Source organism: Gopherus flavomarginatus, chromosome 3 (genome assembly GCF_025201925.1).
Source record: "Gopherus flavomarginatus isolate rGopFla2 chromosome 3, rGopFla2.mat.asm, whole genome shotgun sequence".
NCBI classification, from domain to species: domain Eukaryota; kingdom Metazoa; phylum Chordata; order Testudines; family Testudinidae; genus Gopherus; species Gopherus flavomarginatus.
The window spans coordinates 40,517,958-40,541,273 of record NC_066619.1 but is presented as its reverse complement, the minus strand read 5'-3'; the positions used below and the strand labels follow the sequence as shown (position 1 = coordinate 40,541,273).

General features: G+C 39.3%; 1 protein-coding gene across 11 annotated transcripts in view; it reads right to left on the bottom strand.

The window, feature by feature from the left end:
• Positions 1 to 23,316, bottom strand: part of IPO11 (importin 11) — a 250,522-nt gene that overhangs the window by 121,501 nt on the left and 105,705 nt on the right. For all 11 annotated transcript variants that reach the window (XR_007773522.1, XM_050946896.1, XM_050946894.1 and 8 more), the window contains one exon: positions 4,137 to 4,216. Coding sequence is in view for 10 of the 11 variants with exons in the window: in XM_050946896.1 (XP_050802853.1) it covers positions 4,137 to 4,216 (80 nt within the window). In the remaining variant the exon portion in view is untranslated. The remainder of the gene's footprint in view (positions 1 to 4,136; positions 4,217 to 23,316) is intronic.

Here is a 23,316-nt window from a genome sequence, read left to right as displayed (position 1 = left end):
GGTTGGTCATACCTGAGTGGATGAAGTCCAAAGAACCTACGAGTGCCATATGTTGGAGTTGTCCTAAAACCACTTTCTCAATGATGATTTCCAGAAAAGAGAGGCAAGAGGCAACAGTGTCCACAATTGATTTCCTGGGCAGTGTGATGGGGTGTCACCCTCCACCATGCCCAGGTGGGATTAAGGTGGCTGGATAGGACAATTAATTCCCCAGATGCACCTGAAGGAGAAGCCAGGAAGCAGGGATTAATTAGATGAGGTTCATCTGGACAGAAACAGGTGGAGCCTGTATAAAGCCCAGTCGCTGAGAGCTGAAGTAGTCTGCAGTCACTCCCTAGGAGAAGGGAGTTTGGGCTGGCAAACCCAGAAAGGGAAGAGCACCAGACGAATGACTCAGAGGCAAAGCAGCAAGGAATAAGACCTTGGCTGCTGAAGAGAGGACCCCTGATCTGGACCCTGGAGTAAAGGGTGGACCCAGATTCCCCTACCAGCCACTGGGGATGTGGCACAGGCAAGACAGTGGAGAATAGACTGCCTGGGATGGTTTGCCTTGAAATACTCTGTTACCCCAGAAGGGGAGGACCATAGTGACCTGGCCCAAGAACCAACCATGAAGAAAGAGCACCTGGAGTTGCAGAGGTGGGTTGAGAGACTGATAAAGGAGGGCACAGCACCTGGAAGGACTTAATGCCCAGAGTGGCCAGGAGGAGGGGCCCTAATGGTGAGTGGACCCCCATGACAGGCTGATGGCTGACCACAGCTTGTCTGAAAGTTCTTGGTAGTTTGCTCTTTCTGAGGTAGGAATTAAAAATTCCTCTGGTTTAGAGGCCCTTTCATTCCCTCACTAGTGAGGAACAATGGTCCACTCCATAGTAGTGTGGGTGGACTACATGCAACTCTGTTAAAAATTTTAAGTATATAAGATTCTGTCATTCTCATTTGATTGGTATTAGCAGTGTACCAAAGCTTAGAATCTGGACTAATACCTGGAAAAGGCAGATTGATAAACCTGAAATCTTTTACTTTCAGTTGGAATCTTCAGATAGTGTAGAATGTAGCAGTTCTGAATTATTTGGCTGGAATTGAACATAAAGCCAAAGAGTGGAAAACAATATGCATTTTTAAGTACAAATCAAAGTTGTGTCTTTATTTGTTTGTTGTTTTTTCCATCTTTGTCCTTTCATTTTCTCTTTTTATCTCTAAGGATTTTCTTTCCATTTTTTTCTGTTTATTGTTCTTTTTAACTTCTTTTTCCTCTACAGCTCTCTCTCCTCCCCTCCAATTCAGCATCCCTTTTCCTCTGGACTCTGCAGTCCCTTTGACTCCTATACTATTCCATTCTTTCAATCTCAATTCCCATTCCATCAGTCACCTATTTACATTTTCTTCTGTTCTGTAGATTACCTAATTCTCAGTACTGTGTCTCTTTTTCTGCCTTCAGCTGGGCGTCAGCAGAGCCCCTTTATTTATTTACCTTTCACAAATACTGTATAATTAAAAATATATATATTAAAATAGTACCAAAGTTCAGGATGTTTCATTTTTGGCTACCCAACTTGAGAAAACTTGATCTTTAAAAATGCTGAGAACTCAATTTCCACTGGGAAGCACAGATCCTCAGGACTTCTGCAAACACAGTCTTAACTCTAACTTCATACTTATTCATTTACAAATACATAAAATTTAACAATGCACATAATTCTACATGTAACATCTTAATTTAGCTGAAAAATCAGAATTAAAGTTATGCATTTGATTGTGATTATAAGTAAGCACGTGTGCACTGTGGTTGATTATATTATGGAATTTAAAGAAAGTTATCTGTGGAAGGACTGAGGAGCAGGGCTGGCGCTTGCATTTAGGCAGCTTAGGCAATCGCCTAGGGCGCCAGCATTATTAGGGGGTGGCATTTTGCCGGAGGGGGCGGCAGGCAGCTCCGGTGGAGCTGCCGCAGTGGTGCCTGCGAAGGGTCCGCTGGTCCGTGGCTCCGGTGGAGCTGCCGCAGTTGTGCCTGTGGACGGTCGGTTGCTCGCGCAACTGCGGTGAACCTCCCACAGGCGCGACTGCGGCAGCTCCACCGGAGCCGCAGGAGCAGCCGACCGTCCACAAGCAGGACTGCAAAGCCGGGGGACTAGCGTGCGGGGCGGCAAAATGGCCGTGCGCCTAGGGCATTCAAACCCCTAGCGCCGGTCCTGCTGAGGAGTGTTTTTTGGTGTTATGATGTTTGGATGGGAGAGCATGTGAGATGAGGCTGGATTGGATGAAACTGTTGGTTTAACTAATGATTTCCTAGAATTTTAATTACTGTACTAAGAAATGCAGTTGTAACCTTAACTACACATTAGCAAAACCTGCATAGGAATAAAATATTCTTCCAGTGACACCATTTCTGATATAATTTTCAAAAGAATCTTGAGGGCACACAAATGTTTCTTAACCGAAGCAGTGCATAATATCTTTCTTCCTTAAAAGCGTATTCAACAGATTTTCACCACTACTCTCTTTTGCGAGAATCCTGTCCTGTACAATATCTAAAAAAATTTGAATTCTACACTTAAAAATAATGTTAATCAAAGAATGACTTAGAACTGTCCAGAAAGTAAGAATTACTTCAATAATTGCATTTCCTGTTAAACACTTGTTTTACTAAACATTATCATGGAAATCAAGTCACAAAAAATATTAATTCTACAGCCAAATGTGGGGGGGGGGGGGTAATTTTGATGTACATTTTCAATGAAAACCACTGCCCCTTTAAATGTTATAATCCTGAGAGACTATGATTCAACAATTTAAAAAATATGTATATAATGGTAAATTTCTTCATTTAGAATTTAAGTAAGATTACATTTTAATTCAGATGACTGGGAGTAAAATCCATTTAAATTGAACTCTGTGGAGTTTTATATGGAACATAGTTTAATCTCCAATAATTTTCACTTTACATTTGACTTTTCTGCTTATTAAAGAAATTAAAATTATAGGATCAATATACACCTTATTTTAGTAATAGCTGCGTAATAAGCAAATTAAGGTTCAAATTAAGCTTTATCAAAATACATGAATAAATTCAGATAAAACAATGCACAAAGCCCAACTTTTCTCTACACCAGCTTTTGTATTTTACATCTTTCTTCTTGCAAAAACAGAGAGACTTAGGGGATGGTCTAACAAGTAGGTCTGATTTCCTTCTCTCACAGTTAAAAATAGTCTAACAGGCGACAGCTCAATTACCGTGGAATGGAGGATTCTACAGTACTCAAGCAATAACCATTTACAAGTGACATAGGATGGTGGACTAGAAAACAAATGTAATGCAGTCAGTTTTATTAAAATAAATCTAGTAAATCCTAGTTGATACTGTATAAATTAATTCTACTTCTGCACACCTGCATATCACACAGGCTATTCCTGACAACCCATATATAAATTAAAAAACAAACTTGTTTTAAATATGAGTGTAAAAGACACGTAATGAAAGGGGCATTCAACCTTTGAGTTACAACCAAAATGGAATAGGAAGGGAGGCACAACAGAGAAAGAACTTGACTAGGATCAATTTATGGTTAAGTCACTGTGCTTAAAATCAGATGATCTGGGTTCAAATCTCACCTCGGCCACAGAATTCCTCAGATACTTTGGGCAAGTCATTTAGGCCCAGATTTTTAAAAGTATTTAGGCATTTAGCACCCATTGATTTCAATACCTTCAAAAATTTGACCCTTAATCTATATGTCTCAGTTCCCCATCTATAAAATAAGAATACTAGCAACTTCCTTCCTTAGTCTGTCATGCCTACTTAAACTGTAAACTCATTTGGAGAAGGGATTATCACTTCCTATGTAGGTGTACAGCACCTAGCACAATGTGTTTCACAACTCACTTGGTTCCTGTGGGCACTAGTATAATATAAACATTATTATTATTATTATTAAAAATTTTAAACTATTGTTCCCTTCAACTACATTATTTTATTGAAAGGTCACAATGTGCAATGAATCAGTTATTACAAGAAAATAATATTTTGATACAGGAAAAAGGAGAAAAGTGTCTTTTGGCACAATACACTACTAACAATCAAAATTAAATGGTGAACACAAAGCTTCACAAAATAGTAACTTCATTTCCCCACATACCTGTAGAAATTCAGATGATGATAAAAAAATATAAGCACTGATGATCTTAAAGCAGGTTCTGAGGTTTTCTGAACTTAGCTCTGCAAAAATAAATGTCAGATGATTCAGTGTCTTTGCCAACAAACTATTTCTACAAAGGTTTAACTAAAACACCTAACTTCTTAAACAATTAGTCATATTTACTTTTGTGTGATATTTGTTTGCTTTATTTTCCTCTTATTGTTTTGTTATATCACAGAATTACTTACCTGGTGGGGCATTTTTTTCCAAATAAGTCGGTAATTACAGATCTCTATGGCTGGATTCATACTCCCAATACATGGCTGACAAACTTTCTACAATCAAAACTCTGGAAAAGCCACCTTGACAACAAATGGTATATATCCATTAATTGAGGGGAAGTAAGTCTGGTCTCTAATATCCCATTCTATTTTTGAGTGAAATATTACTACAAGCATTACAATACATCAACTGAGGGGGAAAAGGCAGATGTGTGATCAATTATTATTCTTTTAGTGTAATATTTTTCACAAAGGAAAATAATTAAGTTTATTAACCAGTAAAATGATTGCCTTTGTGGATATGCACAATTGGAATCTGTGTGGCACTTCAATACTCATTGAGGCCACACACACACACTACTACTGGGGGAATTGTGCGCATCTGCAGACATGCAGAATTCCTCTGTCCTGCATAATGTTGTATTTTCCCGCATTAAATACATTTTGCCTAAAAAGTGCTGGAGTTCCACCTTTTGCCCACGAGGCCATGGGGATGTCAGAACACCCCCTGGTGGGCAAAAGGGGGAACTGCGGCACTTCTGGGACAGAATGTATTTTCGGGGCAAAAAGCTATGCCCAGTGCTGCAGAATTCCCCCAGGAGTAGAAGTTCATCACAGCACCCTGCCCACAGAGCCAGATTAGGACAGAATGGGGCACACAGGGCTGCTGGGGCATCACAGATTGGGGTTCAGAATGGCTAGAGGAGGGTACAGACTGAGGCATGGGCTCAGAAGCTTGTGGGGTGAGCGCGTTGAGCCTGGGGACAGGAAAGGGGGATGCAGAGACCCATGGGGTTGGGGGCTACAGGGTAGGGGCAAATGTGCCTGACTATATGGAAGAGGGTTGGGGTCAGCCAGGGTCTGCATCAGAGGAGACTTCTCAACTACTTAGGAATCTTCCCCACCCCTCCAAAAAAAAAAAAAAAAAAAAAAAAACACCAAATCCTACTACCCACACCCAACACCCTCCAGGTTCAGTCCTAGGCTCCTTCCCCCTCCCTCAGCCCACACGTTAACCCTGGCTCCTCCAAGCCTTTGCACTGTTTCTGACAGGTGCCGGAAATACAGTTCTGTATTATAAGTTAAAAGAATTACTCAGAGTTCTGTATTAATATGCCTAGCAAGGAATCTATTTGTAAAAAATAAAATAAAATAAAAATAAAAAATTACCAGAATTTTTGTTGTTGTTTTGGTCTGTATTGTTAGACATAACTTGCTGACAGATATTTTGAAATAAATTACCAAAATAATTGAAACTGGCATGATTATATTGTGTTATTTTGACAAATAAAATTTTCAAATATTGTGTGCAGAATTTTTAATTTTTTGGCACAGAATTCTCCCAGGAGTAACACACGCATTGTAAGAGCACCCCACAAAAGTGAGAAACAACAGTTTCAATTGCCACTCCGTTCCTTCAATTTATTCAGGAATCCATTTAAGAATCCCCCCAAAAATGAATGAAGAGCATGGGATCTACACATGCAGTCTTCTTGAACTACAGTTACTGGTAAATAATCTCCCTCTCTCCTTCAAAAAGTATCTATAGATTAAGAAGCAATGATAAACACCTTATGCAAAGCAGATCTGAGTAGAACTAGTGAAACAAAGATTGCAGGACCACTGTTCCAAACTGGGCTTCAGAGCTAGCTGTCCAGTCAAGAAAGAATACTGAGTAAATGTACTGAGCTTCAGGTAACTGCCTTGCATATTGCAGTGATGGAGACATTCTAGAGATATTACAGAGGTTTCAAGTACTGATAGCCAACAGATTTGTATGAGACACAATTTGAAGAAAAAAAGAACAAAGAGGAAAAACAAACCAAAGGTAAAAATGTGGTGAAAAGTTTCAATGAAAAGTTTGAATAAAAAGCTTCACTAAAACAGCAGCTCTATTATGCAACATCTTCAATTAAGTTATGCGTAAGAGACATATTATCTTTTACAATTCAGAGTGATCACCTGGCATTCATTTTCTCCCAATCCTTGGCCTTTTATGATTTTTAGACTACATAAACAATCAAACCTAGAAGTGATTCATATTGATTTTCATATTGATTTTAACTAAGCTTTCGATCAGGAATAATTGCAGCTTTAAAACAAAGTGCACACATTTCAGTCTGCTATTTTATTGATTCACTATGATATAATTTTTACGCAGGGGCTTTTGCCTGCGTAATGCAGCCTCCTCCTGATTTCCACAGATGTCCTCAAGCAAACAAAAGGTCCTCAACCTTTTTCTGAGTCTACTCCAGATATTAGCAGCCAACCTTCTCTCTAAGAATCCATTCCCGAGACAGCAGCCCTCACCACTGTGACTCCCACTTCATACACACCTTTGTAAAGTATAAGCCTACAACTCAAACTGCCCTTTGGCCACATAGGCAGGTAAGGTAACAGTCGTATATTGGCGAATTGTTTGACAAAAGATCAGCACTGAACCTCTGGGTTCAGTTTGTCTTCACCCTAAAACATAGCTTCTCCTTAATCACTACACTCTTGTGTGGAGGTGTGAAACCATTAGAAAGATCCTTGAGCAAAATGTACTCTCTTTGACCACATCAGAGAGGGGGAAGCGGAGGTTGAGTTATTTACACATTTTTCAACAAATCAAAAATATGATGCAACTAAACAGCAATCTTACTCAAAAGGCTCTCTTGATCCAGGTGCCTATTGACCACTGTTCCTGTAAGTGTCTACAATGGCTACACTTGAATGACTAGCCACAGGTGGCTCCAAGGGTGTTGAAATAAAGACCAGAGATCTGCCTGTGCTAATTTATGTAATCTGATCACCCCAAACATCAACCCCATGGTATAGATAACTCACAGATTTTAGTGCTGACTATGGTGAATTGTGCATCAGAGACAATATCATCATAGAAACATAGATTATTAGGGTTGGAAGAGATCTCAGAAGGTCATCTAGTCCAACTCCTGCTCAGAGCAGAATCAATCCCCAACTAAATCCCTAAATGGCCCCCTCAAGGATTGAATTCACAACCCTGGGTTTAGCAGGCCAGTGCTCAAACCACTGAGCTATCCCATAGAGATGCACTATGCACTGCTCCACATACCGCAAGTGTGAACACGCTATTGGGCCGGCAGCTGATAGTGTGAACACACAACAGCGGTTTCCCTTCAATGCTCTCTGAGCCGCTCTGTAACTCTGCTAGTGTAGACATACCCTTAGTAAATTAGGTTCAATACCCATAAGTAGGTAAAATTGTAACCCCAGATCCCTCCCAGCACTTCTGCCAGGATTTTTCTGTCTTGTTTCATTCACTCAGGGCTGTGTTTGCCTGGCTTGGAGAATGATCTAAGCCTTCCACATTGTGTAAACAGTGAACTGAAAAGAGGTAAGAATAGAAAAAAAACAGACAATCTATGCATGGAAGACTTTTTTTTCACACCATTCTTTTTAAAAATTTGGTGCCCCTGGTGGGCACCCACCCACTCCAAGACCAGTCCTTTTGCCGAAATGGGGTCTTGTGTTTGTTTTTCTTTGAAGCAATTTCAGATGTATGAGGGAAGCCTATTCTTCACACCAAGTGTGTTAACAGACACGTTCTTTTGCTACATCTTCAAGACTTAAGGGCAATGCTGAATGCTTTAAAATCCAAATCTAGATGATTTAGATCTCTCCCTTTCACTCACCATCCCTGAAATGATAACATCTTGACATGGAGATGAGATGTGAGAGGGAGCCAGAACAGACTTATGTTTAGAGCAGAGCAGTGTAGTGTATTCAGATTAAATTCTAATTAAATTTTAAAATGACATTTTAGATCTATATGATTTAAAAATCAAATTAAATACAGACTGAATAGAACATACTTCTACTTAGTTTTCTTTTTTCTCTTTAGGGAACCATTACATGTTAAAAAGGTAATAATCACTATTAAAAGACATTCAAATAATGCAAAAATATGACTGTATGAATCACAATGTAAAGGAAATCATGAAACTAGCTGATTGCTTTTAATCATGCGTTGGTTTTACTCAATAGAGTAGACTTATGTGTAAGCCATTTAGAAAAGTCCCTATGCAACATGGGAGAGGCTAGGCAACTAAAAATGGTTATTTCTCTGAGCTGTAAAATTGCAGCTAGGAATGGAAGGAAGTCAAGTCTGCTAGCAGGAATGTCTGGTAGCTAGAAGGGCAATCAGCACTTCTTGGGAAAAATTACAAGAGGAAACAACAAATGGGTTTGGAGGTAGAGGTGCTTGAAGGATTGCTGGTGGATTAGGAATCAGAGGAAAGAAGGTCAAGTGCTTGCTTGTACACTGAACATTGTTAAGTACAAAATTTAATAGCACTGCAATGCAATTTATAGGCAACATTTTCATATGTAGTCATTAATCAAAGCAAGCACAGAACTCGGCAGCAAATCTACTGATATCTATCAACACACTTCTTGATAACCAGATGCTTATTTTGCACAAAATATCTTTAATTCTATTTACGCCACTCCTTTACATCTTTACTGAAGGAAAACATACTAGCATGGGGAAAAACATGTTTATACATATTACAGGTCAAGATTTTTAAACAAAGGGTGACTAAAGTTAAATTCTTAAATCCAATGGGAGCTACTCCACAGCACTTTGGAAACTCAAGTGACCTTTTAAGGCATCTAAATAAGGGCTTAGGAGCCTAAGTTTATGCACTTGTTTCTGAAAAACTTGGTCTAAGTATTTATTGTGTAATGGATTGAGTTTTAAATTTCATCTGAGAGCAATGACGTCCTGAAGCACACAAAAAAAGAGACCTGAAAATCAGAAAGGAATCCTACAAAAAGTGAAAAAATGCTAAAGAGGAATATACAAGAATAACACAAGCATGTAGGAACAAAATCAGAAAGGCTGAGAACTTGTCTATACCTAACAGGCTGCAGCAGCACTTCAAGATGCTACCTAAAACAGAGGGAAAGCTTCTCCCATTGGCGCAGGTAATTCACTGCCCTGAGAGGCAGTGGCTATGTCAATGGGAAAAACCCTCCCGCTGACGTAGTGCTGTCTAAACCAGGAATTGAGTCAGTATAAGCATGTGGATTTTCCACACCACTGAGCAACCTAGTTATACCAACATAAATTGCTAGTGTATACCAGGGCTGAGGCACAAATGGAGTTACACCTAACAAGAGACATAAGACAATAAGAGGTTCTTTAAACACATTATGAGCAAGAGAAATACTAAGGAGTAGGTGCTCTACTTAGCAGGGAAGGAAGCTAATAACTGATAACATTAAGAATACTGAGGTGTTTAATGCCTGTTTTGCTTCAGTCTTCACTAAAATGGTTAATGGTGACCAGATATTAATATTAACAAGTAGGGGGAAGGAACGCAAGCCAAAGTAAGGGAAGAACAGTTTAAAGATTATTTAGATAAGTTAGATATATTCAAGGCAGCACGTCCTGATGAAATTCATCCAACGGTACTTAAGGAACCAGCTGAAGCAATTATCCAGGGGGGAATAAAGAGGATCCAGGGAATTACGGTCAGCCTAACTTCGACCCCTGGAAAGATACTGGAACAAATTAGTAAGCACTGGGATGATAGCCAGCATGGATTTGTCAAGAACAAATCATGCCAAACCAACCTAATTTTCTTCTTTTACAGGTTTGCTGGACTACTGGATGGAGAGGAAGCAGTAGATGTGATATATCTTGAGTTTAGTAAGGCATTGACAAGTCTCACATGACAATCTCATAAGCAAACTAGCGAAATTAGGTCTAGATGAAATTACGATAAGGTAGGTCCTTAACTAGCTGAGAAACTATATTCAAAGAGTAGTTATCTACAGTTTGCTGTCAAACTGGGTGGGTATATCTGTTGGGGCCCACAGTCCTGGGTCCAGTACTATTTAATATTTTCATTAAATGATTTGGATAATGGAGTGGAGAATACACTTATAAAATCTGCAGAAGACATCAAGCTGGGAAGGGTTGCAAGCATCTTGAAGGACAGGATTAGAGTTCAAAATGACCATGACAAATTGGAGAATTGGTTTGAATTCAACAAGATGAAATTCAATATAGACACATGCAAAGTACTTCTCTTAGGAAGGAAAAATCAAATGCACAGCTATAAAATGGGAAATAACTGTCTTGATGGTAGCACTGCAAAGAAAGATCTGAGGGTCATAATGCATAACAAATTGAATATTGCCTCTATATAAATCCATGGTATGCCCACATCTTGAATACCGTGTGCAGATGTGGTCGTCCCATCTCAAAAAAGATATATTGGAATTGGAAAAGGTTCAGAAAAGGGCAACAGAAAATATATGGGGTATGGAACGGCTTCCGTATGAGGAGAGATTAATAAGACAGGGATTTTCAGCTTGAAAAAGAGACAGTTAAAGGGAAATATGATTGAGGTTTATAATATCATGAGTGATGTAGAGAAAGTAGATAAGGAAGTGTTGTTTACTACTTCTCATAACACAAGATGTCCCTAGCCTCTGTTTGCCAGAAGCTGGGAATGAGTAACAGGGGATGTATCACTTGAAGATTACCTGTTCTGTTCATTCCCACTGGGGCACCTGGCACTGGCCACTGTCAGAACTAGATGGATCTTTGGTCTGACCCAGAAGGGCCATTCTTATGTTCTTATGCATCAACAAGGTGATGCAGCTGGGAAAAAGTCTAATATCATTCTAGGGTGTATTAACCAAAGTTTTGTATGTAAAACACAAAGAGATAATTGCCCCAGTCTACTCAGCACTGGTGATGCCTCAGCTGCAGTACTGTGTCCAGTTCTGGGAACCACATTTTTGGAAAGATGTGGACAAATTGGAGAGTTTCCAGAGGAGAGCAACAAAAATTATAAAAGGTTTAGAAAACCTGACTTATGAGGAAAGGTTAAAAAAAGGGCATGTTCAATCTTGAGAAAAGACTGAAGGGGGATCCGATAAAACTGTTTGTATAAACACTTGTCAGGGATGGCCCAGGTTTACTTCATCCTGCACAGTGAAGGGGGCTGGACTTGATGACTTCTCAAGGTCCCTTCCAGCCCTATATTTCTGTGATCCTATGAAACAACATACATGCTGAGGCAGTTGGTCAATAAAAACGCAAAGAGAAGAGTACCGCCTAATGAATAACTAACACCAATTCCTAGAGGTCTCTCATCCAAGTACTGGCCAAGTCAGACTCTGCCTATGGGAAAGCCAGATAATTTACAACCCAATGTTGTACAGATGTACTGTGACCAACACCCTCCCAAATTTCATCCCCATCTTGGTCCTTAAGACTTCTCCCCTAGTGTTCATTTTTTGCAGCCTGACTGCAACGCAGCTCACTGGAAGAGGACACATTTGCCCATTGCCTCTTGACCAAGAGAGGAAGAAGGTGAAGGTTCCATGTACTCTTTACCTTGTAGCATCTCTAGTTACAGGTTACACTGGTTTTCTACTCTTTAAGGATGTCTGCCATAAATTACCCATACAGTAATAATCAATAAAAAAAACAAGATTAATTAAAAACAGGAAACTGTCCAGCCCTTTATCATAGGTACCAAACTCTGCATTAGTGTTAGACTGTCATCAATGTAGCAGTGTTGTGCTTCCACAAGACACCACCTTGCAGGAACTATTACATCCAACCATATCATTTAAGCAACAAATCCATAAAACACTTCCACAAACCCCTGCATTTTGCCCTAGAAAACTGCCAGTTTGGTAAGCAGTTCTCCAGCAATCAGTGGTGATGGAGTATTGGCACCAGACCTGGTCAACCTGGATAGATCTAGGCAACTTGATATTACTTCTGCTATGCATAAAGCCACTTTGATTGGGCCTTCAAAGTTGATGCGGGGTTTACACATTGCCAGATTTAGTCAACTGAACCTCAGGAGTCTCTCCCATCTTTTGAGATTTGAGGCACCCCTCTAATCTTTGTGAGGACTAATAATAATCTAGGGCTGTCAAGTGATTAAAAAAATTAATCGTTATTAATTACTTTGTTAAACAATAATAGAATACTATGTATTTATATATTTTGGGATGTTTTCTACATTTTCAAATATATTGATTTTAATTATAACAGAATAAAAGTGTACAGTGTACTTTATATTTATTTTTGATTACAGATATTTACACTGTAAAAAACAAAAGTAATTGTATTTTTCAATTCACCTAATACAAGTACTGTAGTGCAATCTCTTTATCATGAAAGTTGAACCTACAAATGTAGAATTATGTACAAAAAATAACAGCATTCAAAAGTAAAACAATGTAAAACTTTAGAGCCTACAATTCTACTCAGTCTTATTTCTTGTTCAGCCAATTGCTCAGACAAACAAGTTTGTTCACATTTGCAGGAGATAATGCTGCCCGCTTCTTGTTCACAATGTCACCTGAAAGTGAAAACAGGTGTTCTCATGGCTCTGTTGTAGCAGGCATCACAAAATATTTACATGCCAGATGCGCTAAACTTTCGTATGTCCCTACATGCTTCAACCACCATTCCAGAGGACATGCGCCCATGCTGATGACAGGTTCTGCTCGATAACAATTCACAGCTGTGTAGACCGACGCATGTTCATTTTCATTATCTGAGTCAGATACCACCAGCAGAAAGTTGTTTTTCTTTTATGGTGGTTCAGGTTCTGTAGTTTCTGCATCAGAGTATTGCTCTTTTAAGACTTATGAAAGCATGCTCCACACCTCGTCCTGCTCAGATATTGGAGGGCACTTCAGATTCTTAAACCTTGGGTCGAGTGCTGTAGCTATCTTTAGAAATCTCACATTAGTACCTTCTTTGTGTTTTGTCAAATCTGCAGCAAAAATATTCTTAAAATGAACATGTGCTGAGCCATCATCTGAGACTGCTATAACATGAAATATATGGCGGGTAAAATAGAGCCGTAGACACACAATTTTCACCTAAGGAATTCAGTCACAAATTTAATTAACACATTTTTTTTTTAATGAGCATCATCAGCATGGAAGCATGGTGGCTGAAGCATGAAGGGACATACGAATGTTTAGCATATTTGGCAAGTAAATGCCTTGCAATGCTGGCTATAAAAGTCCCATGTGAACGCCTGTTCTCACTTTCTGGTGACACTGTAAATAAGAAGCGAGCAGAATTATCTCCCGTAAATGTAAACAAACTTGTTTGTCTTGCGATTGGCTGAATGAGAAGTAGGGCTGAGTGGACTTGTAGGCTCTAAAGCTTTAGATTGTTTTGTTTTTGAGTGCAGTTATGTAACAACAAAAAATCTACATTTGTAAGCTGTACTTTCATGATAAATATTGCACTACAGTACTTCTATGAGGTTGTCATAAACAGATAGTTAAGGGTTAATGTCTCTTTTACCTGTAAAGGGTTAAGAAGCTCAGTAAACCTGGCTGACACCTGACCAGAGGACCAATAGGGGGACAAGATACTTTCAAATCTTAGTGGAGGGAAGTTTTTGTTTGTGCTGTTTGTTTTGTTCGTTGTTCGTTCTCGGGACTGAGAGGGACAAGACGTACATCCAGGCTTTCCCAATCTTTCTGAATCAGTCTTTCATGTTTCAGAATAGTAAGTAATAGCCAGGCAAGACGGATTAGTCTTATGTTTGTTCCCTCAACTTGTAAATGGTGGTTTTGCTGGAAGGATTTTTTACCTCTGTTGCTGTAACTTTGTATCTAAGGCTGGGGAGGGGGGCTTCCCTCTAGTCTATATGAATCTGAGTACCCTGTAAAGCATTTTCCATCCTGATTTTACAGAGATAATTTTTACCTTTTCTTTCTTTAATTAAAAGCTTTCTTTTTAAGAACCTGATTGATTTTTCCTTGTTTTAAAATCCAAGGGATTGAGTCTGAACTCACCAGGGATTGGTGGGGGGAAAAGGAGGGGGATGGTTAATTCCTCTTTGTTTTAAGATCCAAGGAGTTTGGATCTGTGTAAGCCTCTCAAGGCAACCCAGGGAGGGAAAAGTCTGGGGGGGGGGAAGGAGGAGGATGGTTAATTTCTCCTTGTTTTAAGACCCAAGGGGTTTGGGTCTTGAGTTCCCCAGGGAAGGTTTTGGGGGAACAGAAAGGGTGCCAGGCACTAACTTCTGGCTGGTGGCGGCGTACCAGACCTAAGCTAATAATTAAGCTTAGGAGTGTTCATGCAGGTCCTCACTTCTTGAACTCTAAAGTTCAAAGTGGGGAAAAAACCTTGACAGAGGTGAATTGAAAAATACTGTTTATTTTATTATTTTTACAGTGCAAATATTTGTAATAAAAATAATATAAAGTGAACAGTGTACACTTTATATTCTGTGTTGTAACTGAAATCAATATACTTGAAAATGTAGAAAACATTAAAAAATATTTAATACATTTCAATTGGTATTCTATTGCTTAATATTGCGATTGAAACTGCAATTAATCACGATTAACTTTTTTAATTAACGATTAATGTTTTTGAGTTAATCACACAAGTTAACTGCGATTAATCAACAGCCCTATAATAATCGTGCCATAAGGGCACCCTTGCTCCCCTTTCTTAAATTAAGAAAAGCTGACTAATGTCATTTACAATAAACAAAAATAACCCGCAAAATGCGGGAGGTCGGGCCAACAAGGAAAGCACCAAGGCCATTTAGTGTACTAAGACTTTGCTATACATTCAGTCATGAGAAAATTGAGTAGAGGTTGGAACCTATTTCCTTTTATTCCCATGGAACTCAACTTGGGAGGAAAGTGGATCAGTCATAGGTTAAAATAAACCCCATAGATAAGCTAGCTAAATTCATTCCTTAACCTTCTTCTTTTCTAAAATTCCTTCTACTTTAACTCTATTCTATATAAACATCCCTAAGCTAGAACAAGCATTTCACATGCAACAAATAAAATGAATTTTGGTATAATGGATGGTATTAAACAAGAAACCATTAAAATCTGAGCCACATGCTTTCAAAGAGGGCTTTAACCAAAAGCCAAACAGCATAAAGTAATGTAGGGAAATACCTGAAGGACAAACAGTGCATGAAATGAATCCTGAATTTCCAATTGGTTTAAGCAGTTCAGGAGAAACAGAAAAAAGACTGCTGTCATATGGCTGCTGGCTTCACCTTAAGTGTATAAACTGAACCTTAATCTTCAGGGTACAAAAATTCATCTCATGAAAAACTGTAAAGGTCATCCCTAAAACCATAAAATTAATTCTTTAAACTAACGGAAGCTAAAACAGATTAATCATATTGGGTGGAAATGTTCAGCTCATTGAACACAAGATTACAAGAAAAAGGAATGGATATTAAGATAAAATGAAACCCTGCAACAGAAAAAACAGAATAAAAATTGCCAAGAATTTTACACTACATCGATTTATAAATTGTATAGTATGTTATACATGTAGTATAGTATATGCAGACTCTAAATACGGCAGCATAGGACAGGATATGTAAAACTACATTCTGTTTACAGATCGCTGTAACATCTAAATGAAAAAACATAAAAGGTAAATTAGAGGTACACCCCTATGAATTTCCTCATCTTTCTCATTTAAAGGAAAACCTAAAGATTAGTTATACATCTGTTTTGAAAATTACATTTAGTTAAAGGTTTTAGAAAAAAAAATTACTTGTGATTAATTCAATATCTTTTTTTAAAGAAACCATGAAAGCTACAGTTATCACTACAGACAGGTAGGTAGATGTAAGGCAGCTTACATCAACCTAATTATGTCAGTGTCTACAATACAGCCTAAGTGTCCTACTACACTGACATAACTACTCCACCTCCACGAGAGGTGTAGGGCAACACAGTGGCTGTGTGACACTGTGGGATACTTACACTGGCTGCCATTGTTGTCAATTTCATGGCTCCTTGCTGGAGCTGTGAAATTGACAAGAAAGCCCAGCTCCAGCTCCGCTCCCAGAGGGGCTGTCACCCTGGCTTGCGCTGCCTCCAGGACTTTCTGCCAGGAATCTGGCTGTCCCCCTGCAATTGTGGCTCCTCACTCCAGGGCAGGCTGCTTCTCACGCTCCCCACTCTGAGCTGGGTGCCGACCCTGCTCCCAACTCCAAAGGGAGCTCAAATTATTTATTTTATTGAAGAGAAGATTAAGGGGCAATTTGATTATGGTCTGTGTATATCATTACCTAAACAGGGAAAAGATATTTGATATGAGGGGACCCCTCTAGCTGACAAAGGCACAAGATCTAATGGCTGGAAGTTGAAATCAGCGAAGTTCAAACTAGAAATAAGATGCAATTTTTTAACAGTGTAGGTAATTAACCATTGGAACAGATTACCAAGGGATGTGTAAATTCTTCTTCACTTGAAGTCTTTCAAAAAGATATGCTCTAGTTCAGTGACAAGTTGTTGGGCCAGACATAGTAGTCACTAGATAAAACTCTATGTCCTCTGTTTTATAGGTCAGACTATACCCATCATAACAGCACCTTCTGGACCTAAAAATCTATTAATCTAAATCTAATAAGGGCATAAATAGAACTCTGATGTAGGAAATAGGAGTGAAAAATAATCTATCTTCACTTTGATTGTAAATTGTTATGGATAGGTAACTGTTTTTTTTATCTACCCAGACAGTACATAAATAATGACTTTTAGACCAACAATAGGGAGACTCAGTAATATTAATAACTTTTCTTCATTTCAATCTGAAAACAAGGAAAAGCAAGAAAGTTGGGGGAAACATCAGTTTCACATTCAAAATTAGCTGAATTTTTTGAAGAAAAAAAAGTTCATTTGCTCTACTTGTTCATTCCTTCAGTCTGAACTGCCAAATACACAGTAAGATAGTATATGTACTGTATCAGTGTGTCCTTAATCTTCTCTGTCAAAGCTGTTTTATTTGTTAATACAAAAATACGTGCAGAAGTCATTTCTGATTGATTCAATTTGACAACCATACAAAATCCTGTAATTGTTTTTCATGGCAATTACATGAAATGACTACTATAGGTTATAAATACATGGACATACACACAAATGTATCATGAGTAGAAGTAATGAGATCTGAGATGTTTTTAATTCTTCCTCATCCCTTCCCTGCATCTTCCTCAGGGAAAGTGGAGAATCTCAGAAACAGGTCTTTCTACAGATTTTTCAGTGGGGAAAAGGTAAATTTTAATTTAAAGAAAAAAAGATAAAGGCCACTTACAGTGAAGAAATTCTTGACATCTAAATCAATGCATATTTGTTTTCTTGAGTCTGCAAGTCAAAAATAATGCAATATCTTTCCTAAATCACTACAGTGGCATTTAGAGAAGTGTGATCATCCGAACTTTAAAGTTTAATCATCAGTAACAATGACCCTCACTATTTATAGCAACAAAGAGGAGCTTCCATTAGCCCAGTGAAACCTCTCTTTCTCAACCAGTGCTTGATAGGGGGTCCAGTTTGAAACTTTATCACTTCCTCTGGATTCCCAAACTTAATCTCATCAATAACCTCTACAATAGTTTATTTCAAGCTGTGGAACAGTGCCTTGGCACAACCACCTACACAGAATAAAATACAAGTCACCACTGTTCCACTGGAAGTAAACAGTAGTGCTACTTGTACTAAAAGTCTAATGCTACTAGTATTTCAAGGGTTAAACGTTGGAATCGCTGCTAACATATTATCAATGTGGTATATGAAAATGTAGATTCACTAGAACAACTGGCACACATGCAAGGAGATACTACATCTTCTTAGTTATTCATTCTACGTCCACCTTTGTCCACTTGTAACGTAGGCAAACATATTTCCCAAGAGCAGTGACGTGAATAAGATGACAGAAGCCATAGAGGCAAAACACAACTAAGTCTGCCCCTATCCCAAGGAGTCAAAAGCTGGTGTCACTCTGTCTATAAACATGAGTCTCACAGATGTACTGCTTAACAGTAAAATCACATCAGTCTCAGCTGAGACCTTTGATATGAGAAAATTACTTATCACTGATTCTCTTCATCTTCCTACAAATAGGAAATCATTACATCATGCTCCCTATCAGTCTTTTACCTCATCAGACTGGAAGCATGGAGAATGTGGTGCAGCTCTCTCCAGCCTTCTCTACACTGTTTCTGATTCTTCCACAAAGAACAGAAAGGACAAAGGAAAAGAAGGAAAAAAAAAAAGAAATGCATGAAGGAAAAAAGATAAAGAAAGGAGACAAGGAGTCACTGCCCTATTACACCAAGAGAAATGAGAGAGAACTCAGGGACATTAGTCTCAATCAGAAGACTGGCCTTCCAGATTCCAACAAGCAAGTCCCATCTTCCCTTCTTTCTCTCCCACAGCCCTTCTCCCTGAGCCAAGCAATTTCTCTCTCCCCTCGTTCTATATTGCTGCAGCCAAAAGTGCAACTCTTTTTCACTGGCAAAATTCCAATCCACCTGCTCAATAGTAGCCCTTGCTGGCAATCATATCTATTGCACTTGCCTGTGATTAATATGTATCCTCTGCCCAACTTAACTGCCCAATACACGTATTCTCCCAACAAAGAGCAACACAACTCTCCATGTGCCCGCCGTGGACATGTCCGCTGCCTCTGTGTTCAGAGACCAAAAAGGAGGCTTTTCTATATCATTGAAATCCCTGAATTTTTAGGTACCCAGTCTCTCTGCCCCTGTCAAGTCCCTTATTCTCCTCGGTCCCATGACCCCACTGACTAGACAGGTACTTCTGTTAACCAAGGATTGTTTGTGCCTTGGAGGATCTCAACTTCTTTTACTTTCAGATGAAAAATGCTATATAAAACCCTATATTTTAAATAACTACCTCAAAGCATTCTTATAGGAGAGATCACAACCATCTAAAGATACTTTCCCCACATCCTGCCAGCCAGTGGTTTCCCCAGGACTTGAAATTACGGGGGGGTTTCGAATTTACAGGGGGGGTGTCAGGACCAATGAGATATATAAAAGAGATATGAAAAAAGTAAATGTTTTGTTAGCATTATGCAAATTTAAAATAAGGAAAGTGCAAGTTACACCAAAACACATAACAGATCTAGATTTCTAAAAAAAAAAAAAATTAAAAAAATTTATTTAATTAAATTGACTTTTGAAAAGTAAGCCATCATGGGATAAGAGGGCAGTCCTCTCATGGATCAGTAAATGGTTAAAAGATGGGAAACAAAGGGTAGGAATAAATTATCAGTTTTCAGAACGGAGAGAGATAAATAGTGGTATCCTTGAGGGGTCAGTACTGTTCAACATATTCATCTGGAAAAATGGGTAAACAGTGAGGTGGCAAAATTTGCAGATGATACAAAACTATTCAAGATAGTTAAGTCCCAGGCAGACTGCGAAGAGTTACAAAGGGATTTCACAAAACTGAGTGACTGGGCAACAAAATGGCAAATTAAATTCAATGTTGATCAATCCAAAGTAATGCACACTGGAAAGCAATCTCAACTATACATACAAAATGATGACATCTGAATTAGCTGTTAACACTCATGAAAGAGATTTTGGAGTCATTGTGGATAGTTCTCTGAAAACATCCACTCAATGTGCAGCAGCAGTCACAAAAGCAAACAATGTTGGGAATCATTAAGAAAGGGATAGATAATAAGACAGAAAATATCACATTGCCTCTATGTAAATCCATGGTACGTGCACACCTTGAATAGTGTGTGCAGATCTGGTTACCCATCCTAAAAATATATATATTGGAATAGGAAAAGGTACAGACATGGGCAACTAAAATGATCAGGGGCATGAAACAGGAGGAGAGATTAAAATAACTGGGAATCTTTAGCTTAGAAAAGAGATGACTAATGGGGATATGATAGAGGTCTACAAAATCTTGACTGGTGCGAAGAAAGTGACTATGGAAATTTTATTTAATCCTTCACATAACACAAGAACTAGCAGTCACCCAATGAAATTAATAGGCAGCAGGTTTTAAAAAAACAAAAGGAAGTACTTCTTCACACAATATAGTCAACCCAGGGAACTCTTTGCCAGAGGATGCTGTGAAAACCAAAACTATAACAGGATTATAAAAAGAACTAGATAAATTCCTGGAGAACAGGTCCATCTGTGGCTATTAGCCAGGATGGGGAGAGATGCAATACCATGCTCTGAGTGTCCCTAGCCTGTTTGCCAGAAGCTGGGAATGGGCAACAGGGGATGGTCACTTGATGATTACCTGTTCTGTTCATTCCCTCTGAAGCACTTGGCCTTGACCACTGTTGTAAGACAGGGTACTGGGCTATATGGACCATTGGTCTGATCCAGTATGACCATTCTTATGTAAAAATTAATTATAATAATAAAAATGTTTAGTACAGAAACTCCCCAACATAATGACCTCCTAAGATAGCAACAATGTGAGATAACAACCTTGGCAAATAATGCATTTTAAAAATCTTGGCCTACTAGGAAACGTATTTATATATGTTTCCATTCCCAGCCACAAATCTAGCATTCTGGAGCAAAGTGACTAAAATATAGCCCAACAAACAAATGTTTATTTAATATGCTCCTCACTTTTCCCTCCACCGCACTCCACTCACCGGTGTTGTCCTTGGTCAGTGGAGACTCAGAGTTCAGAGGTGCTTTCACATGAGTACACCTTCCAGGTGGAGGACAAGAAGGCACCTTGCTTGTTCCTCCAGCTGCTCACTATTCGCTCTGGCCACGTCTGTTTGTTGTGCCACCGTTCACTCCACCACTCTGTTGCCAATGGCCCTGCGCAGTCACCGTCGGCTGCCACCTGCCACTGTGACCTCTGCAAGTTGGTCTCTTGAGGTTCCACCAGCTCTCAGTGATTTCAGCTGAGCTCTCAGTGCGGGAACCTTGCTTGCTGCTAGGGCAGTCTGGGCTGTCTCTTACACAAAAACACTGTATCCACAGGAACACTGTCCCCACAACAGGACTAAGCACTTAGACCTGATTGTTAGTGATTTCAGCTGCAGTGGTCACTTAACAGAACAAAAGACTATCTATGGAGCCTAATCAGCTCTGTCTTTAAACAGTGGAGAGGGACAGGTCCCCACCCTCTTTCTTGATACCTTCAAATCATCACAGGCTACAGTTCTACTGCCCTTTACTCATACAATAAGAACAACATTTCATCCCCCATTTCCCCCCCACATTCAAGTGGTTTGTAACCCAACCCCAGCCAAAATCTATCACTTGGACAACACAGCTCTGTTTGCTGGATACCTAGGTAGATTAGGTGTGAATGTAAATATAATCTGGCCCTGAAGCCTTTCCCCACAGCCCCAGCTCATCACTAGCTGTCAGGGAGAGCTCATTTAGACTTTGCTTACAAATCATCATTTGAAATTATTAGGTTGGCCAACATCACCGAAATGAATGCACTAACATCATAAAAAACAGCTGTATAAGGAAGCAAGGAAGCTAGTCTATGTTCCTACTTTTCAAATCTATTATATTTTTTCAGATACACATATTTTATCATACACTGTATAAGCTTTTAAAGTGTGTATTAATGTTTCAGTTTAAATTCAGATTTCCAAACAGTCACTGAATTGGTATGTAACTAGCTCACAAAACTGGGGGGGAGGGTGTTGGGGAAATTCGGGGGGGGTGTACACCCCCCCTGGGGAGGGTGTAGGGAAATCACTGCTACCAGCTATGCTTCCTAGAATCATCATTCTCCCACCCTAACCAAAGTGTATAAAGATCAATGCCAGCACACTACTAAAATTGGTCCTAGAAACTGTGAATCACCTTCAGGTCAAATAAATGATGATAAGATATCAGCGGAAGCTCTAGAAGAGTAGGAGGATAACAATCATCAGAATATCAGAGGAGTGGCCCTGTTAGTCTGGATCTGTAAAAGCAGCAAAGAATCCTGTGGCACCTTATAGACTAACAGACATTTAGGAGCATGAGCTTTCGTGGGTGAATATCCACTTCGTCGGATGCATGCATAATCCTAGGAGCCAGACGCAGCCATTCCCACCTCAGATTCTCAGTGGCTTGTCCTCTATGAACAAGCTTCTAATGATCAATACAGTATCTCTCTACTCCTTAACTGCAACAGTGTGACAGGATCCCCGGGGTGCAATCTAGGACTGTGGGACCGCTGTGCCCCCTTAACTCACTAATCTGGGATGTCTCTCACAATGCCTTACTGGTGATAATCAGCAAACCCTTCCAGGTGCTGTTACCATTCAGCACAACTGCATGTGGAAACTCGCACCCAACTAGATTGCATGAATGCTCCCCGCAACACTTACGAATCACACAGAGAAAGGCACCGGCTAAGTCCCCCCAGCTCCCAGCACCGTACCACAGGAATACACCATCTTACATCGCTAAAACCCTTTCTTGAGCAAGGTAAGTTTCTTAATTGGTTCATCACTTCATCAATGGAAAGCAAACATACACCAGCCTTTGTAACCTGAGCAAATTTACCAAGTACTTCAGTCAAACTCACTGATAAGGATAAACATTAGAGTAAGTTTATTGATTACAAAAGATTTTAGAGTGGTAGCCGTGTCAGTCTGTATCAGCAAAAAAAACTGAGGCGTACTTGTGGCACCTTAGAGACTAACACATTTATTTGAGCATAAGTTTTGGTGGGCTAAAACCCACTTCATGGGATGCATGTAGACGAAAATACAGGAGGAAGATATATATACACAGAGGACATGAAAAAATGGGTGTTGCCATACTAACTATAACGAGAGTAATCAGTTAAGGTGGGCTATTATCAGCAGGAGAAAAAAAACTTTTGTAGTGATAATCAGGATGGCCCATTTCCAACAGTTGACAAGAAGGTGTGAGTAACAGTAGCGGATTTTTTTTTTCCTTATAAGTGATAGGCAAAAGTCAGAGTAGTTACCAAAGGAAAATAAAAGATAAACACACAGTCTAAACTCTCAACCTTATTAGACTAGGCAATATCTAGACTAAGCAGTTTTTCTCACCCCACTTGATACTGAAGGTTAGTTACAGTCTTTCGTATGCAGCCTCTCCCTG